At 42.2% G+C, this 19,231-nt stretch overlaps 1 protein-coding gene across 1 annotated transcript in view; it reads left to right on the forward strand.

Moving 5' to 3' along the window:
• si:dkey-119m7.4 (uncharacterized protein LOC560629 homolog) overlaps positions 1-19,231 on the forward strand; it is a 288,631-nt gene that overhangs the window by 156,139 nt on the left and 113,261 nt on the right. Inside the window, exon 6 of the mRNA XM_037686046.1 lies at positions 4,527-4,633. Coding sequence (XP_037541974.1) covers positions 4,527-4,633 — 107 coding nt within the window. The remainder of the gene's footprint in view (positions 1-4,526; positions 4,634-19,231) is intronic.

Below are 19,231 nucleotides of genomic sequence, written 5' to 3' on the forward strand. Positions count from 1 at the left end.
AAATAAACAAAGTATTAAATTACCTCTTTCACAATTGCACTATCTCCATCCTGGATCAACAAACCCTGCAGCAGGGTTGCCTTGGTTGGGAGGACGAGGTGAAGAGTAGGTGCCTGATGGATGGAGAGGTGCCTGGTAGCCTCATCAAAAGGTTTCAGGAGCTGGATGACGTCCTCAAGAAGGTCACAGTCTATGTTGTTGAGGTAACGGAGCTCGCTTCTGCGAAGCAGGATGTCGTGCAGCTTACCAGACTTGAGAGCATCATTTATTGACTGGAGCATGGCAAGTCTGGTGTTCCACCTCGTCTCCACAGCCTGCTTCAGTGACTGGTCCAGTGCTTTTTGTAACCTAAAATTGAAAGAAGACCGTGCACAAGTCAAAATAGGGTTACAGGGACTATAAAAATTGCAATTTGTTGGCCTTTCTTTTGGAAAAAATATTTTATTAAAAAGAAGAGCTTTACAACTGAAACTAAGTCAAGAAAATGTGACCTTTGCAGTTATAAATTACAGTACCTCAATTTTTCTTTATTTATTTCACTTATCATATTTTATGATTATTTAAGCAGCCTCACCAGGCAGAGATTACAAGATTTTATGTATCTTACCCTGCCCTTTTGAAATGTGTGACTAGGGTCTTTGCGTCCTTAAACAGCTTGATGACGCTGCTGTGTACTGGGTTGTCCTCATCCAAGTGGTCAAATACGTGTTTTAAGATCAAGTTGATATTATGGAGAGCCGCACATAATCCTTGAAAACAGCGATCATGTTTGAGCCATTATCTGTCACAAACACAGTGTGCTTGCTCAGGATGCCAAATTCCTGTTAGGTAAAAAAACAAAACAAAGACAAACCAAAAACTTAGCAAATAAGAAGACCAGACATATGATAATCATTAAACAGATTGATCAACAGTCATGTAATTGTACGAAGCACTTTTCAATAAATTTATAGTACTACAATAGGACAAAACATATTCCACATATTACACATGTGTTGTGTATCAAATGAAGGAAAAGTCCATCTGCAATTAAGGTAAAATACTATGGTAATCTGCCTAAATTGCTGCCTACCACGGCACAGACTGATGTACAGCGAAGGACCGTGACACACGCTTACTGATGCACTGATTTATATTCCAGGTTAGTCTGCTCCTGCAACCTGGAACACCTTTCAGCAGGAACTGAAGTTGTCCACCTTAATTTATTGTGAGGGGTTTTAAACATTTCTTAATGTCAATAGAAATCTCAAAGCAAATATATTCTTGTTTTTAGTATTTTACATTTTTTATGACACCCTGATTTATTGTTTTAGACACTACTTTTATTTTAACTGCATTTTTACTGTAGTTTATCGTTATTGTTGTTCACTGTTATTGTTGTCTGTACTTTATATGTTCTGTCTGTCTGGATTGGAACAGGTCTCTTGAAAACGAGTCCTCGTGACTCAATGAGGTTAGCCTGTAAAGGTTGAATGAAAAATATATATATTTGTCTTTTCTATTGTTCCTTCTGTGACATGTTCTTGTTATTGCTGCACCATGTTCTCATACTGTTCCCAATTTTACGAATTAATTGGCAATATTTATTGCATATGGACTGTACTTATATAGCACCTTTCTGTCTTATTTCAAGACACTCAAAGCGCTTTACACTACAATCTGTGCCTCATTTACCCATTCATACAGCTCTATACTAGACCTCTACAAAGCTAATATGCCATGTAAATAAAGATAATTATCTCATTTGAGTGTGAGATACCTGAAGGATTTTCTCCACAGTCCCTCTGATGTGTTCATTAGATTTGACACCCTCCATCTCCCTTGTGGCCAGAATACGGTTCACCATCTTCCCATCCAAGATTTAATGGACTGTAACGGTGATGTAGTGTCTGTTTGTCCTCTCCTCTGTCCAAAGGTCTGTCGTGATTGCATGGTCTCTAATCTGCACCAAAGGAATTACGTATATTGTTATTAGCTCTCAAAGTATATTGCATGTAAAACAGATGACTAATTTATAGTTGAGAGATTAAGCAGTTTAAAAGGAGGAGAAAAAACAGATTTAGTGTTAGGAAATCTATAATTATAGACTACTGCATGATGTCAAGGTAAAATGTTTGTACTGTATTAAAAAATAGTGCAGCGTGACAGACATACCTGATGGAGCTCTTCCATGACCATTTTTTAAATTTTATCATATTCTCCTTGAACATGACGGGAGACCGTGCGTCCACATGGCAGTATGTCTTGTGCCTCAGCCTTGTTTCCATACTTTGCTCCAATGTCGATTGCCTCCTGTATGACGTCGATGAAACCTTTCCCATCTACTACAGCAAATGGTCTCAAATCTACGCCGCACATGCGGGCTATTTTGTTGGTCATACGAGACTTGACTCCCGATGGTACTTTTCGTTTAATGAATGAAGAAATTCTTGGCTGATTCGTTCCGAAATTAGCCTTGCAAGTGTGCCTCTTCAGACCACTCGTCCCCGAGTCAGTGACATACTTTATTATAACTGAACATGTTTTGCAAGCAGCGTAGAGCATCTTCACACCGTCACACTCGACTCTCATAAAGTTCTGAACTATTAGCGCCTTCCCTGACAGTTCTGTTAACCTAACAGATGCGTCATTATTCCTAACTTTGCATTGCAAAATATTTTTTACCCTCTCGGTTTCTCCGCTGGCGTATGCTCCCTCCATGATGTTGGTTGATACAGTAAACAAAGAGGTTGGAAAAGGTGGGCGGAAGTAGCGGCTGGAAAAGGCGCCGGAAGCTGTTGGCGCAGCCGCCTGTCTGAAATTTATTATATATTTTTTTTTGCCTATTTCTTTTTTTGTCTTATGTTGGCTCCCGCTCCCGTCTGCTCTCGTTAAGTTTTCGTCCTGTCCGGTCCCGATAACGGGAGTTATAATAAATTTGACTCCGGTCCCGCCGGAATCCGGCCGGATTCACGTGACCGGCAGTACTCCCGAAAAAATGTCATCCTCTACTGCATACACTGGACCGAAAACAGAGCAGCCTGACCGTCCTTATGGGACATGCAGAAATTCGATATAACAGGTCTTCTTACCTTATGAGAAGATAATAGCCGGCTTGTTCAGTCTGCTCTAACTCCGTTCACCTGCCACTGTATTACCTCTAAATAATAATAAAAATTGAGCTACCACTTCTAAAACGGAAGACCAGAACAATGCACCAACTGTTAAAGACGAGAGCTGGCCACGGACCACTGGATCCGGAAACCCCCGCCAGCCCACGTCTTTACCCCCGGCTCGAACCTCCCTCAGAAGTGGCACTATAATAATCAATAAATCAAGGAAACATCAATTAAGTTTTATCAATTATATTAGATAAAGGCAGGAAAAGATTACAATTCACAGTGCTGGAGTCTAGAGTCTGTGACGCGTTCACAGACCCGGAAGAAGAGCCTCGAAGTCCCGTGTCATTACTAATTTATGGGGTCCTATGACTCCTCCTGCCACAGAAGGGGAGCTCAGCCTATCAGTGTATGAGGGGGCGTGGCTAAGTGTGGTCTTATGTGGACTGACGTGTTAGGAAATATGAGACGGTGCTTCAAAGCCTTTCTACGTGATGTGGCAAGCAGATTAAACTATTTGACTGATATTGAAATCCCAGGGAGACTCTCTTAAGAGTTTGCTGGCCCAGTTTAACCCAGTCAGAACCGGGTCATAATTTCATTATAACCCCGTCTCTGAGCAGCTCAAAACCATAGGACCAGTCTAGATTAAAATATCTTAACCCTGTCTCACCTCTGTCTCGTTAATCACCGCATATGTCTGTCGTTGTCCCAATCAGTGTGTGTGTGTATATCCAGTTCCATAGTGTCTTGTTTTGGGATTGTCCTCATGGAGTGTTTCTGCCTTCAATCCCGTGTCCAGCTTTTCTTGTGATTACACTGCCCCGTCAGATTTAGCTTTGTTTTTTTTTGTAAAATAAATATTTTTGAATTTTTCCACGAGTGTCCTGTCGTCCTCCTGCACTTGGGTTCAACACTTTGTACAGCAGAGCCTGACAGTTCCACGTTGATTGGGATGAAAAAGGAAGTCTGATTGTATTCGGGCGTACCCACAGTTGCATACATCTGGATTTATTTGTGTGTATTCTTTTTTCTTGATTTAAGCATACGCCTTGTTTCAGTAGGAAAGCCACACAAATCTTGCGGCCGCTGGTCCTTAAAGGGCCATTTCCTGCATATTTTACTCGTTTTCCTGCTTCAATGCATCTGATTCAATGGTTGCATTACATCTTTGTATTCCGCAGAAGTCTGTTAACCTCCCATTGATCCAAATCGGGTGTGCTGAAGCAGAGAAATATATTAAACATGTAGGATAGTGCTGTGCTACAGCATCTGTATTGGATACCACTGCTGTAGTCAGTGGCAACTGTTATAACTTTGAATAAAGGTTTTGAGATAACAAGCTATCATTTTAACATGCAAACTATTTAAACAGCATTGTGATGTGTTCACTTTTACTGTAAAAACACTTGCTCTGATGTTTCACAGATTAATCAAACTGAAGAGAAAACCATTTTGAAGAGGAAGCACTCATTCTTTGATCTGTTTCGAACCCCAACAATGAGGAAGCAGTCCCTGATTGTCTTCTATCTATGGTGAGTAACAGCAGAACACGTCTCTTTGTTCAGTGTTTATCAGAATCATCACGTCTGAACAAATTGCAAAACATCCAAACTAAGTGTAAAAATAAAGAAAATAGCAGGTGGTTGGAAGTAACTTGATATTCTGATATCTTGATGCAAACTCAATAATCCAGGTAGAAAAATTTAACAAGTTAAGTCAGGTACTCTGGACATATTAAAAATAAAATTAAAAAAATTAAAACTTGTTGAAACGTTTTTTATTTTATCTAAAAGACTTCTTCAGTCTGAGGAGCTGCAATAAACTCAGTTTTATAAATAGCACCTGTCATAGTGCAGGGGTGTCAAACTCACTTACAACCGGGGGCCAAAATTAAAAGCTTTTTCAAACTAAGGGCCAATTTCGAAAACTACATTTCCTCAAACCAGATACCCAACATCTTTTCTTGGTCACAAGTTCCTCAACAAGGTCAAGAGATAGAAGTATTTTACATTTCACATATCATCTTGAGGGCCAGATAAGATGTCAATGAGGGCCACATTTGGCCCACGGGCCTTGAGTTGGAGACATATGTCAGTGGATTAACCTGTTTGTTGTTGACATCCAGAACTAGCTGTTCATATGATAAAGGAGGACCATTAGTCTAACAATTGGTCATTAGTGCCCTGATGGCTGCTTTCTATTAACAGTGGGCTGAGTGATACTAGCAATAATACTGAACAACTATCGACTAATCTCTAAACTCTGTATTCTTGCCAAGGTTTTAGAAAAATTGATAAACTCTCAAGTCAAGTAGTATTTGGATTATTTTAACATCTTATCTCCCCATCAGTCTGGTTTCAGGAAACAACACAGCACAATGACTGCTTCGCTGAAGGTTTTTAGTTGTTTTTTTATGTTGTTTTATCACTGAAGGCTAAGGACTACTGTGCTGCACTTTATTTAGACCTGTCTAAAGCTTTTGATACTGTAGATCATGGCATCTTATTTCATAATCTCTCAGAAATTGGTTTCTCAGATCACAATATTGGTTGGTTCTCTAATTATTTCTCAGATCAGAGGCAATGTGTTAAACATAACAACATTTCTTCCAACTATCTAACTGTTTACCACGGTGTACCACAAGGTTCAGTCTTAGGCCCCACCCTTTTTACAATCTACATAAGTAATGTACAATAGGTCAGATCATCCTTGATGCATCCTTGCATTTCTGTGTCGACAACACAGTTGTTTATTGCCGAGCTAGAACAGTTGCTAAGGTTTTCCAGCTTTTACAGTCTGCATTAGACATCATCCAGTCAGATTTTTTCCATCTCAAACTTGTGCTAAATGCTAATAAAACCAAAAGGATGTTGCTTTCAAACAGGAAGTCGGTGCCAGCAGTCCTTCCTTCTATTTTATCTCCAAATGGTGTCCCTATACATAGTTCCCATGTGACGTAACATCAGGGGCATTTCCGGTACGTCCTCCATGTTGGGAGGCTGCCTCTAGCAGCAGGTACAGATACAGTGCAGTTTACCGGTAGTTAATTTTTTTGAGTTTTTTTTCTTTTTTTCTTTAAGTAAATTGCACTGGCTGTTTCGTGCTGGTTAGAGGATGTTACAACCGGGGAGACATTTGGGCAAAGCACAGTTTTCACTTAATCCCAAAAATAATGAAATGTGAAGGACCTCCATGGAGGAGCTCACCTCAGAACATCGTTGAGTCTGGCTAAGGATCTGCCCTCGAAGACGTCGTGCTCCAATCACTTTTTGTCCGGTAAACAAAAAATTCTATATAAATCATTTTGTGAGACAATGTCAGAACAATGTCAGAGTATAACTTTGTGTGTGTTGGAACTGTTTTTTTTTTTTCTCATGATTTAGCGTCTCTACTACTGTGGTTAGCTTAGAATGCTATGCTACATGCTAACCTCGACACCGTAACACTCACAGCAACAAAGTTCTGGTTCAGGTCCCGTTTGTTGTCAGGAGGCTGCATGTTATTTTATTTAAACCGTTATTTAGATGGTTAGATCTGACTGAGACAGTTTACACATCTTTTTTTTTCTAGACTGGGTCAGTATGACATTACAGCAACACATGAGCCGTTATTAAACCAGAGTTATTAAAGCACATTTAAAATAATGATGTGAATAAAAGGAGAAAAACACACATGAAGATAAAATTGTACTAAAATGTGAGTGAATATCAGTTAAAACATTTACTAAACAAATCTTCAATAATTAATATAAGTACATGTGTGTTATACAGTACACACTGTGTATGATGTATATACTGTACAGTATATGCATCATACACACACATTGTACTTAATATACATAATATTTGAACACTGCAACATTGAGAACTATCAGTTTGTTTTATGAGTGTTAGGATTTGTGGTCGGAGCGAACCCAGAGTGCAGAACAGGGACTCAACTCGGCAGATATACAAAAATAGGTTTTTAATGATAAATAAAAAGTACAAAATAAATATGCTGACGGGGCAGCAAAACTTACATAAACAAGGAAGGAGGCACGGGGAACTCAGGAGACACGGGGAACTCGAGGAACCAGGAAGACAAAGAGAGACTCAGGAGACTCAAGGAAGCGTACCCAACGAAGATGACCCGACAAAGGACAAGACAGAATAGGGAGACTTAAATACAAGGAGAAGACGAGACATGATGACAAACAGCTGGGACGAGACACAGGTGGCAACAATGGAACTAATGAGGAGCACGAGGGAAACAGACACACCGGGCCACAGAAAAGTAACATCCTTACAATGAGTCCCTCTTTACTCTCATGTGTGAACAAAGCAGTGGATGCATCTGTACTGAAAATATTCCAGAACACAAGTTCATCTTTGTGTATTACAACATTTGTTCTATTGAATTATTAGTTTTTTCAGGAAGACGTGCACACAAGTCCAGCACAGACTGGTCTCCTGCACTGGAGCTGACAGACCCTGACTCTGAGAACATCAGCAGCAGAGGAACAGCAGGGAAAGACACAAGCAGCCGGCACGATCATTCAAACATATTCAAGGAAATCTAAGATAAAAAAATTAATGCAATCAATATAAAATTGAACATATAACTTTGTGAATGAGTAAAAATGTTAGCAACTGTATTAATTGTCTTATTTTAGAGTTTGTGATGCAACATGACAATGTTTACTAATCTTTTTTTTTTTTTTAAGTACAGACGAGTGAAGGGCCGAGTTTGAACCAAAGAAAAGCTCCAGTGTGAGGACTCTCCTAGACCTGGGTCCAGTCTCGGATCCTAGACCTGGGTCCAGTCTCGGATCCTAGACCTGGGTCCAGTCTTGGATCCTAGACCTGGGTCCAGTGTCGGATCCTAGACCTGGGTCCAGTCTCGGATCCTAGACCTGGGTCCAGTCTCGGATCCTAGACCTGGGTCCAGTCTCAGATCCTAGACATGGGTCCACTCTCGGATCCTAGACCTGGGTCCACTCTCAGATCAGATCCTAGACCTGGGTCCACTCTCAGATCCTAGACCTGGGTCCAGTCTCAGATCCTACACCTGGGTCCACTCTTAGATCCTAGACCTGGGTCCACTCTCAGATCCTAGACCTGGGTCCAGTCTTGGATCCTGAGGGGTTGGTGGTCCCACATGACGAGGAATCTGTTCCAGTGTGTTTAAAGTCAGAACCTCCACTGGTCTCCATCAGTCCTTGTTGAAGAGTTGTTGATCTGGTATTTATTCTGTAGTCCTCTATGATCAGCTGCATGGAGTCATTTCATTAAAAGACATCAAATCACCCACAGTTCTCATCTTGTATCACTTTCAACTGTTTTGAATTTCTAACTATAGGCTTTGACTTAGAACTGTGTCAGTCTCCTCCTGGAGGAGGAACATACAGCAACATTCAATTCAATTCAATTCAGTTTATTTATAAAGCGCCAAATCACAACAAAGTTATCTCAGGGCACTTTACAGGAACATTCACATAAAAGCCAATTAGTAAAGTTCTCTATCTAAGGAATCCAGCAGACAAGTTGAATCTTGGCTTAGTTGCAGTCTCCCATCCAGAGCAAGCACAGTGGAGACAGTGGAAAGAAAAACTCCATTTTAACAGGAAGAAACCTCCAGCAGAACCAGCTCAGGACAAGAGACCATCTGCTTTGACCGGCTGGTTGAGAGGACAGGAAGGAGAGACAGACGAACACAGAATGGTAGGTCCAGGTATAGGTCCAGGTCCAGGTATAGGTCCAGGTGTATCTGAAAGACAAAAAAAAACAAATGTTAAGGATAGAAAAAATAATTACAAATACAAAACAGGTTGAGCAGAGTCAGTAAAGACAGTAACAGAGTGAAAATTGTGGTCAGTTTGTCCTCCAGCAGTCTAAGTCTATAGCAGCATAACTAAGGGACAGCTCAGGAAACCCAAGCCGACCCTAACTATAGGATTTATCAAAAAGGAAAGTCTTAAGCCTAGTTTTAAAACTGGATAATGTGTCAGCCTCATGGACAGAAACTGGAAGTTAGTTCCACAAGAGAGGAGCCTGTTAACTGAAAGATCTGCCTCCCATTCTGTTTTTGTAAATTCTAGGAACCACAAGTAAACCTGCAGTCTGAGAGTGAAGTGCTCTGTTAGGAAAATATGGAACAATAATAATAATAATAATGTCATCACAATGTCAGCACTGTATGTTTCCATACAATGGCGAAATTAGTCTCTGCATTTAACCCATCCACCACGGTGCAATGGGCAGCTATTGAAAGCGCCTGGGGGACATTTTGGGGATGAGACGTGCTGCCCAGAGACGCCACGTGATGTGCAGTGACTGGGGATTGAACCTGGGACTTTCGGGTCCCAAGCCGGCTGCCCTGCCTCTACACCATCTCGGCCCCCTAAGATCTGTAATACAAGATGGAGCCAGGTTGTTGAGAGCTTTGTAGGTTAGAAGTAAGATTTTGAATTCTATTCTGGATTTGACAGGGAGCCAATGGAGAGAAGCTAAAACTTGAGAGGTATGACCTCTCCCAGTAACTCCAGTTAAGACTCTAGCAGCAGCATGTTGGATCAACTGAAGACGTTTTAAAGAAGTATTTGGACACCCAGATAATAAACCATTGCAATAGTCCAGTCTAGACGTGACAAATGCATGGACCAGTTTTTCTGCATCATCTTTAGATCAGATGTTTCTAATGTTAGTGATATTACGCAGGTGGAAGAAGGAGGTTCAAGTAACGTTTTTAATGTGGGGGATAAAAGACATGTCCTGATCAAAAATAACACCAAGATTTTTACATTAGAGCTGGAGGACAGATTAATGCATCTAAGGAGGGAGAAAGACTGAAACATTCATTCCTAAGGTGCTCAAGTCCAAAAACCAAAACCTCAGTCTTGTCTGTGTTCAACAGGAGAAAATTAAGGATCATCCAGGTTTTTATGTCTTTAAGACATGCTTGTAGTCTAAGTAGCTGATTGGATTCATTGGGTTTAATGGACAAATATAATTGTGTGTCATCATCATAACAATGGAAATTTATCCCATGCTGTTTAATAACTTTACCTAATGGAAGCATATATAAAGTAAAGAGTATTGGCCCAAGCACTGAGCCCTGAGGAGCTCCATGACTAACTTTGGTGTATGAAGAAGATTTATTATTTACATTTACAAACTGGAATCTATGAGATAGATATGATTTAAACCATTTTAGAGCTGTTCCTGTAATCCCAACATCATATTCAAGCCTCTGTAGTAAAACATTGTGATCAACTGTATCAAATGCAGCACTGAGGTCTAACAGGACCAGTATAGACACAAGTCCATTGTCTGAGGCCATGAGAATATCATTAGTTACTTTTACTAGTGCTGTTTCTGTGCTATGATGAGCTCTAAACCCTGACTGAAACTCTTCAAACAGATTATTTCTTTGTAGATGTTCACACAACTGACCTGCAACTATTTTCTCTAGAATTTTTGAGATGAACGTTAGATTAGATATAGATCTATAGTTGGCCAGAATTTCTGAATCAAGGTCAGACTTCTTAAGTAAAGGTTTAATTACAGCAACCTTAAAGCTCTGTGGTACATAACCATTCATTAAATCCAAAACTTGTTTGCTGGATTCCTTAGATAGAGAACTTTACTAATTGGCTTTTATGTGAATGTTTCTGTAAAGTGCCCTGAGACAACTTTGTTGTGATTTGGCGCTATGTAAATAAACTGAATTGAAAAATTAAAAACAAATTAAGTAGATCCAAAATGTGGACATTAATTAGGGTAAATACCTCTTTAAACAGTCTGGTTGGGATGGGATCTAGCAGGCATGTGGATGGTTTGGATGAGGTTATTATTTTTGACAATTCAAAGAGCTCAACAGGACAAAAACTGTCCAAACATAAATCAGGCTCTAGTGAAATTTTTAAAGTTGCCTCATTTGACAGGGGACTAGAGATAGTATTCAAAAAGCGTTCAATACAAAAAAAAAAGATACTAGAGATAGTAGAAGAAAGGATGGTTTGATTTTTCTCTCTAATTGAAATAATTTTATTTATAAAGAATCTCATGAAGTCATCACTACTTATAGTTGTAGGGATACATGGTTCAACAGAAATGGAACTTTTATTTAGTCTAGCAATAGTACTAAACATGCATGTTTTTATGTTTTGTACATGTCAATAAAACACTAAACTGGTAAGTTGCCAAAGAACAATCACTACAGCCAGGTTTTATTTATGTGCAGTAGAATAATGTCCAGTAGAGGCGACATTACAATGAAACTGTTTCTCAGTACTGGAGATTAAACAGAGGATCTTCATTATTGAAACAAAGAAGGTGAAACTTGGTGCAACTGTTTTATTCAAACTAAAGGTAAGCACAAGTACATTTAGGAACGCATGTTTCACAACCACACATGTTCTTCAAAAGCAGATTCGTTTATATAAATGATGTTTTCACTCATTTGTTGCTGTGGTGCACGACTGCACAACTTCTGGACCAAGTGGAGTTTCATCTTCTGGGAGAACCTCACACAGAAACACAACACAGGAGGAAACTATTAAAATCTGTTCTTGTTGCAGGGTTTTAAATCATTTAACCAATGAATTAAAAGGAGTTACCAAACTGTAACTTTTCACCACTAACTTTATTAACAAAAGCAGTCATAGTGGAAAATAAATAGTGACAGTGACATTTACTGTAGCACGTTAAATACTATGAGAAATAATTACAAATGATTTATTTTGTTGCCACAAATTTAAGTATGAAAGTCAGTCATAGGTAAAATAAATAATGTAGTAATGTGAGAAATAATCAGTGATATTTACGTGGCACAAGCTACATCAAGTAGATCTTTACTGTAACACAAGTTACATCAGCTAAGCTAATCTTTGCTGCATTAAAGATCAGCTATCTTTAATGCAGCAAAGATTAGAATCAGAATCAGTTTATTATCGCCATGTCAATGAACGAGGTTCACAAACTAGGAATTTGCTTCGACATAAGGTGTGAATAGTAATAAAGTAACATAAAGTAAAAATAAAGTAAAAATTAAGTAAAAATGAAGTAAAAATTTGAACATTACATAAGACATAAGACCTGTGTACACCCACAAATAAAGTAAAATTAAAAACATAACATAACCATATGTACACCCATACAATAGAAACAATAAAAAGCTTAGAAAACAGTACAGATGGAGTATTCAATTATAATACAGATGTAATGTGACCAAAGCAGAAGTTATGAGGTAGCATTATGAGTGTTCAGGAGTCCAACAGCAGAGGGGAAGAAACTGTTCTTATGGCGGGAGGTTCTGGTCCGAATGGACCGAAGCCTCCTGCCTGAGGGGAGTGGTTCAAACAGTCCGTGTGCAGGGTGAGCAGGGTCAGCTGTGATCCGACCTGCTCGCCTCACAGTCCTGGAGACGTACAGGTCGTGGAGGGATGGAAGGCTGCAGCCGATCACCTTCTCAGCTGAGCGCACAACGCGCTGCAGTCTCAGTCTGTCCCTGGCAGTGGCTCCGGCGTACCACACCGTGATGGAGGAGCTGAGGATGGACTCGATGATGGCCGTGTAGAACTGCACCATCAGCTTGGCCGGCAGCTTGGCCTTCTTCAGCTGTCGCAGGAAGTACAGTCTCTGCTGGGCCTTCTTGATGAGGGAGCTGATGGTCGGCTCCCACTTGAGGTCCTGGGTGATGGTGGTGCCGAGGAACCGATAAGAGTTTGCAGTGGTGATGGGGGTATCATTACAGGTTGGGGGGGGGGGGGGGCAGAGGGGCTGTGGCTTTCCTGAAATCCACAATCATCTCCACTGTCTTCTGGGCATTGAGTTCCAGGTTGTTGCTGCTGCACCAGGTCACCAGCCGGTCCAGCTTACCAGCTTAGCTGATGTAGCTATAAGGGACATGTACGTGTATATTATTGTAACTACTTACTCTGCCAGTCACCAGAACTTTATTAACATTAAGAGTTTGGACATCCTTCACAAATCCGTCATTGATTATAAGCATCCATGGATTTAAAGCTGCAAAGCTCCTCTGTTGTAGGCACTCCTCGTGTTAACTAAATAATTAACACTATCAAAGTAACTTCTCGGTGACAACTTGTCTGTTTTGTCTGACATCATTTCTTTCTCCACCTCATAGGGACTGCAGCTATTTTATGCCTGTATCTTGCTCTTGGTCAAGAGTATCAATATACTGAGCTCTGGTCTGTCTGTAAGACATCTTCTTCCCATCAGCCTCAACAAATGGTGAAAAACCCGGTATTGCGCAATACCAGTCACGTATGTGGGAACTATGTATTGAGTTTGTCAATTCTTTAAATACTTTGGTATTTTGGTCAATTTGCATTTCTCTTTTAAACCTCATGCCAAAAACTTGGTGAAGAAATTGAAAGTGTAACTGTGTTTCTTTTTTAGAAATAGATCCTTTCTAAATCTGAACACTAGGAAACACCTTGTAACTGCTTCTTTCCTTCCCTCCATTGACTACGATGACATTATTTACATGTATGCTTTTGCAAGCACCTTGCAGATGTTGGATGCTATCACTGTGTGCTAAGATTCATAACTGGCTGTATACTCCCTGTGTAATGAACCACCTAACGGTTGGACCAAAATCACACACACAAAGTCAAAATTAAACTATATTTATTTTCAATGTGAAGTATAGCAGATTGGACCGGTTCTGGTACTGGTTCTGGATCAGGAATGAGTCTATGAGACAGAGATCGGTTAGTGGTCGTGCAAGAGATAATGGAGAGCAAAAGTCAGAATGAGGAAGACCACTAACCGTCTCAGATGAGCTTGGGGGTTCTGGAGACTGACGAGGTCCAAACTAATCTGGATTGCTGCAGGAGAGGCTTAGTCCGGTGAGGGGCTGCAGCCGGCCGCAGCGACAGGTGGGTGGTGAATCCATTGAGCGAAGAGACGTGGTCACACAAGCCAGGGTCCAAAACTGGAGAGCAGAAGACAGGAGGTACCGGAGGAGAAGACAAGGAGGCGTTGTTGTGCAGGCAAAGGTAAGAACCGAAAGCAGAAGATGTAATAATCCAAAGGGGCGAGCGAGAGACAATGTCCAGGTGAGTCGTGGGTCCAGGAGCCGGGAGGTCAAGCCAAGAGGGGAGGACAGGAACCAGGAGCAGAACAGGAACGAGGAGACAGGTAAACTATGACAAGGGAACATGAAAGGCTATGGGGGAACAAGGCAGGATCAAGAATGTGAGGTATTTACTTGCAGAGAACTGTTTTCAACTACCGGGCACCGAAGAGGAGAAAGAGTGCAGCTTTTAAAAGGGTGAGAGAGACAGGTGCAGTCAGTTGAGTTCAATCAGCTGCTGCTGGCTGCAGTGAAGACAAAGCTAAACAACCGTGACATCACTCTCAACCAGCATGCAAAAAAGACAAACTAAAACTCACGTACATAAAACATTACCAGAGCGGACAGAATAAATGAAACTCACAGAAAAGATCTTTAGCAAACTTTAAAGAGTGATCAGGGTGACAGAAAATATAATCTATGGGACGTGATTTGTGACAGACCCCTCCTCAAGGAACGCCTCCCGGCGTTCCACCAGGTTGCTCGGGATGAAGGCGATGAAAGTCCCAGGTGAGACTGCGGTCCAGGATGTGACGGGAGGGAACCCAGGACCGCTCCTCCGGTCTGTATCCCTCCCAATCGACAAGGTACTGGAGCCCCCGACCCCTTCGTCTAGAATGGAGGAGTCAGCGAACAGTGTAGGCGGGAGAGTCGTCAATCAGACGGGCGGGTGGGAAGGAGCAAACAGGAGAGTGGTACTGGGAGGAAATTACTGGCTTGATACAAGAGACATGGAATGTGGAGTGAACACGAAAGGACTTAGGCAATCACAGGCGAACAGAAACAGGGTTAATAACTTTGGAGATGGGAAAGGGTCCGATGAAGCGGGGGGCAAGTTTGCGGGACGTGACCTTAAGAGGGAGGTCCTTAGTGGACAACCACACTCTCTGTCCCACGGTATAGTCTGGTTGAGGAGTTCTGTGGCGGTCAGCATTCCTAGTGTAGGCTGCCCTAGATTTTAAAAGAGCCTGTTTAGCCCTACTCCAGACTCTCTGACAGCGAAGAGCAGCCATGTGGGCTGAGGGAACTGAAGCTTCATGTTCCTACACTGATATAATAGGGGGTTGGAAACCAAAAACAACATAAAAAAGGGGACAAACCGGTGGCTGAGGAGGGGACAAAATTAAGGGCATGTTCGACCCAGGGCAGTGATGAACTCCATTTCTCAGGGTCCTTTTGGCATAAGAGCCTCAGTTTGCCTTCCACCTGTTGATTAGCCCTCTCCGTCTGGCCATCAGACTCGGGGTGGAAGCCAGAGGAGAGACTAATGGAAATATCCAGAAGGTCACAAAACTCCTTCCAGAAGTGGGAGACAAACTGTGGCCCCCGATCGGAGACAATGTCCAATGGCAGTCCATGGAGCCTAAAAACCTCCCGAGCCATAATGTGGGCTAGGTCCTTGGAGGAGGGTAACTTCTGCAGAGGAACTAGGTGAACCATTTTTAAAAAATGGTCTATGATAGTTAAAATGACTGTGAAATTATTGGAAGGTGGGAGACCGGTTATTAAGTCCATACCTATGTGTGACCAGGGACGTGATGGACAAGGGAGAGGATGAAGTAACCCCGAACGGGGGCGTCTGGAGGTCTTGGACTGGGAACATGATCACACATAGGCACGGACGTCTCTGGACATGGTCTCCCACCAAAATTGAGCTCTGACAAGGGATAAAGTTTTCGTGAAACCTGGGTGACAAAATAACAAAGAGTTGTGACAAAAATCTAAAACCTTCTTGACCATATTAGTGGGTACATACAAATGGTTCTGTGGACAGTTGGCAGGACGAGGACGTGATCGGCTGGAGCTCCTCAGGTCCTGCTCTAACTGAGTGATGGCCAGGCGAGCACTCAGGGATGATAAAACTCTCCTCCTGAGCAGAGGGGGAATTATCCTCCTCCAAAACACGTGACAGGGCATCAGCTTTAACATTTTTCTGACCAGGTCGGTATGACAGGGTGAAGTTAAAACGAGAGAAAAACAGTGCCCACCTGGCCTGACGAGGATTAAGGCGGCGAGCGGACTTGAGGTACTCCAGGTTCTTGTGATCAGTCCACACCTGGAACGGGAACCTGGAGCCCTCCAGCCAGTGACGCCACTCCTCCAGGGCGAGTTTAACGGCAAGAAGCTCCCGATCTCCCACATCGTAGTTGCGCTCGGCCGAGGAGAGACTCCGGGAAAAAAAGCACAAGGATGAAGACGTCCCTCCTGGCCGCGCTGACTCAGAACGGTCCCCACCCCAGTACTGGAGGCATCAACCTCCACCATAAATTTAGCCTGTCAAGCCTGACAGCCTCAGCCTGTCAAATATACTTCCCCCTAAGACACAATGGTACATGCCCTATTCAACCGCTGCTCGACTGCCTGGCTGACATCAGGGACTGGATGGCTTTAAACTTCTTAAGTTTCAATGAAAAGAAGTCTGAAGTCATGTTGTTCCCTCCCAACGACATGATCACAAACCACTGCATCGACCTTTCCACTCTAACCCTGTCAGAAAAACAAAGAGTCACTAATCTGGGCATGATAATGGACCCTTCCCTGAAACTTAACAATCATGTAAACATGATTGTAACATCATGCTTCTTCCAACTGAGGCGGCTGTCTAAACTGAAGCCCATATTGTCCAAAAAGAACCTGGAGAGAGTAATACATGCATTCATTACATCTAGGCTTGATTACTGCAATTTGCTCCTGTTTGGTATCAGTCAAGCCTCCATTGCACGACTACAACTGGTCCAGAATGCAGCAGCCCGATTTTAAACCAGTACAGGCAAAAGAGAGCACATTACACCAGTTTTGGCCTCACTGCACTGGTTACCGGTTCACTTTCGAATCCAGTTCAAAATACTCATGTATGTCTACAAATCACTGAACAGTGTCAACCCCCCCCCCCCCATATCTCTGATTTGCTACAACCGCATGTCCCACCACGTTCCCTGAGGTCAGCGGACCAGTTGCTCCTCACAGTTCGAGGAACTCGTCTTAAGCACAGAGGTGACAGGGCCTTCTCTGTAGCAGGACCAAGACTCTGGAACGAGTTACCTCTGCTTGTCAGACAGGCCCCCTCCCTCTCGGTTTTCAAGTCCCGTTTAAAAACTCACTACTATTCAGTAGCTTTCAACACAAGATGATCTGTGTTTTGATCCTGTATGTTCCACACTGGTTTGTCGTCATTATTTGCATCGTTTTTTGTCTATATTCTGATTTACCTCGTTTTGTAGTTTGCTTGGTGTGTTACAAGTTGTTTTGTCTGTACAGCACTTCGGTTGGCTTTGTAGCTGTTTTAAGTGCTTTTTAAATAAAGTGGTATGGTATGGTATGGTATGGTATGGTATAAAAGGTTCATTGGGGTTGGGGGCCTGGAGAATGGGAGCAGAAACAAACAAAGATTTGAGATCATTAAAAGCGGTGTCTGCTGTGGTGGACCAGTAAAAGCGAGTCTTGGTGGATGTGAGTTTGTGAAGAGGCTTAGCCTTCTGGCTGTAGCCTTTAATGAAACGCCTGTAAAAATTGGCAAACCCCAAGAACCGCTGAAGCCATTTGTGGTCCTTAGGTGTGGGCCAATCCACCACAGCCGAGACCTTGTTAGCATCCATCTCCATTTTGTTGGGAGAAACAATAAAACCGAGAAACGACGTAGTTGACACATGAAAATCACATTTCTCGGCCTTGACAAACAGGCCATTTTGAAGGAGCCTGGTGAGTACAGTTCTCACTTGCTTGCGGTGAGAATCAATGTCTTTAGAAAAAATCAGAATGTCATCAAGGTAAACAAATACAAATTTGTTTATCATGTCTCTCAACACATCATTGACTAAGGTTTGGAAAACAGCTGGTGCGTTGGTCAAACCAAAGGGCATGACCAAGTACTCGTAGTGACCAGAGGGAGTATTAAAGGCTGTTTTCCACTCATCACCTTCACGGATATGGACCAAGTGATAAGCATTGCGAAGGTCTAATTTAGTAAAGATGTTGGCTCCTTGCAGAGTGTCAAAAGCGGAAGTCATGAGTGGTAGAGCGTACTTATTTTTGACAGTGATTTTATTTAGGCCCCTAAAATTGATGCAGGGACTAAGAGAACCATCTTTCTTCTTAACAAAGAAAAACCCCGTACCGGCAGGTGAGGCAGATGATCGGATGTTGCCAGACCGTAACGAGTCCTGGATGTACTCCCTCATGGATTGCTGTTCAGGAACAGAGAGAGAGAGTACAAAGCTCCTCTTGGAGGAGTGGAACCTGGAAGCAGATCTATTGCACAGTCGTATGGGCGGTGTGGAGGCAGTGAAATCGCCCTAGTCTTATTGAACACCTCCTTTAAATCATGGTACTCCTTAGGAACTCTTGAAATGTCTGGGTAATAACTCTCATTGTGGGCGACGGCTTCGACAGGTACCACAGCATAAAACAGACATGTGGTCAAACACTCTTCTGACCTCCCCAAAATCTCCTTCCTCCTCCAGTCAAGATGTGGGTTGTGTTTAACTAACCAAGTGGCTCCTAACACAATAGGAGCCTGGGGGGAATTTATAACCAAACAGGTAATGTTCTCTTTATGGTTACCACTAAGACACAAAACCACAGGTTCGGTTACCAACGAGGAGGAGTTCAGAGGATGGCTGTCGAGAGCCACCACAGAAAGTTCATGAGATGATTTACAGAGTTTTATTCCAGTAGATTTAGCAAAATCATAGTCAATAAATTCGGTGTCAGCCCCAGAGTCAATAAGCACCTTAACTGTGGACCGGAATTTCTCTGGTGTGATGAGTTGAGCTGATACAACAAATGGTGAGGAGAGTTCTTTGGGACGGGCTTGATTCAGTAGACATCTCCTCGCATCTACTGAGCGCTCCCTTTTACCGAACAGTTGGCGACAATATCCTGATGCATGCTCAATAATCCAGGTAGAAAAATCTAAAAAAGTTAAATCTGGTCCTCTGGACATTCAAAAAAAAAAAACCAAAACAAAGCAAAACAACAAAAAATGTAGAAACGTTTCGTCTCTCGTCCGAGAGACTTCTTCAGTCTGAGCTGAATACAGCACCTCAGACTGA

The sequence above is a fragment of the Nematolebias whitei genome, chromosome 12 (genome assembly GCF_014905685.2).
Source record: "Nematolebias whitei isolate Nwh7 chromosome 12, NemWhi1, whole genome shotgun sequence".
Classification (NCBI taxonomy): domain Eukaryota; kingdom Metazoa; phylum Chordata; class Actinopteri; order Cyprinodontiformes; family Rivulidae; genus Nematolebias; species Nematolebias whitei.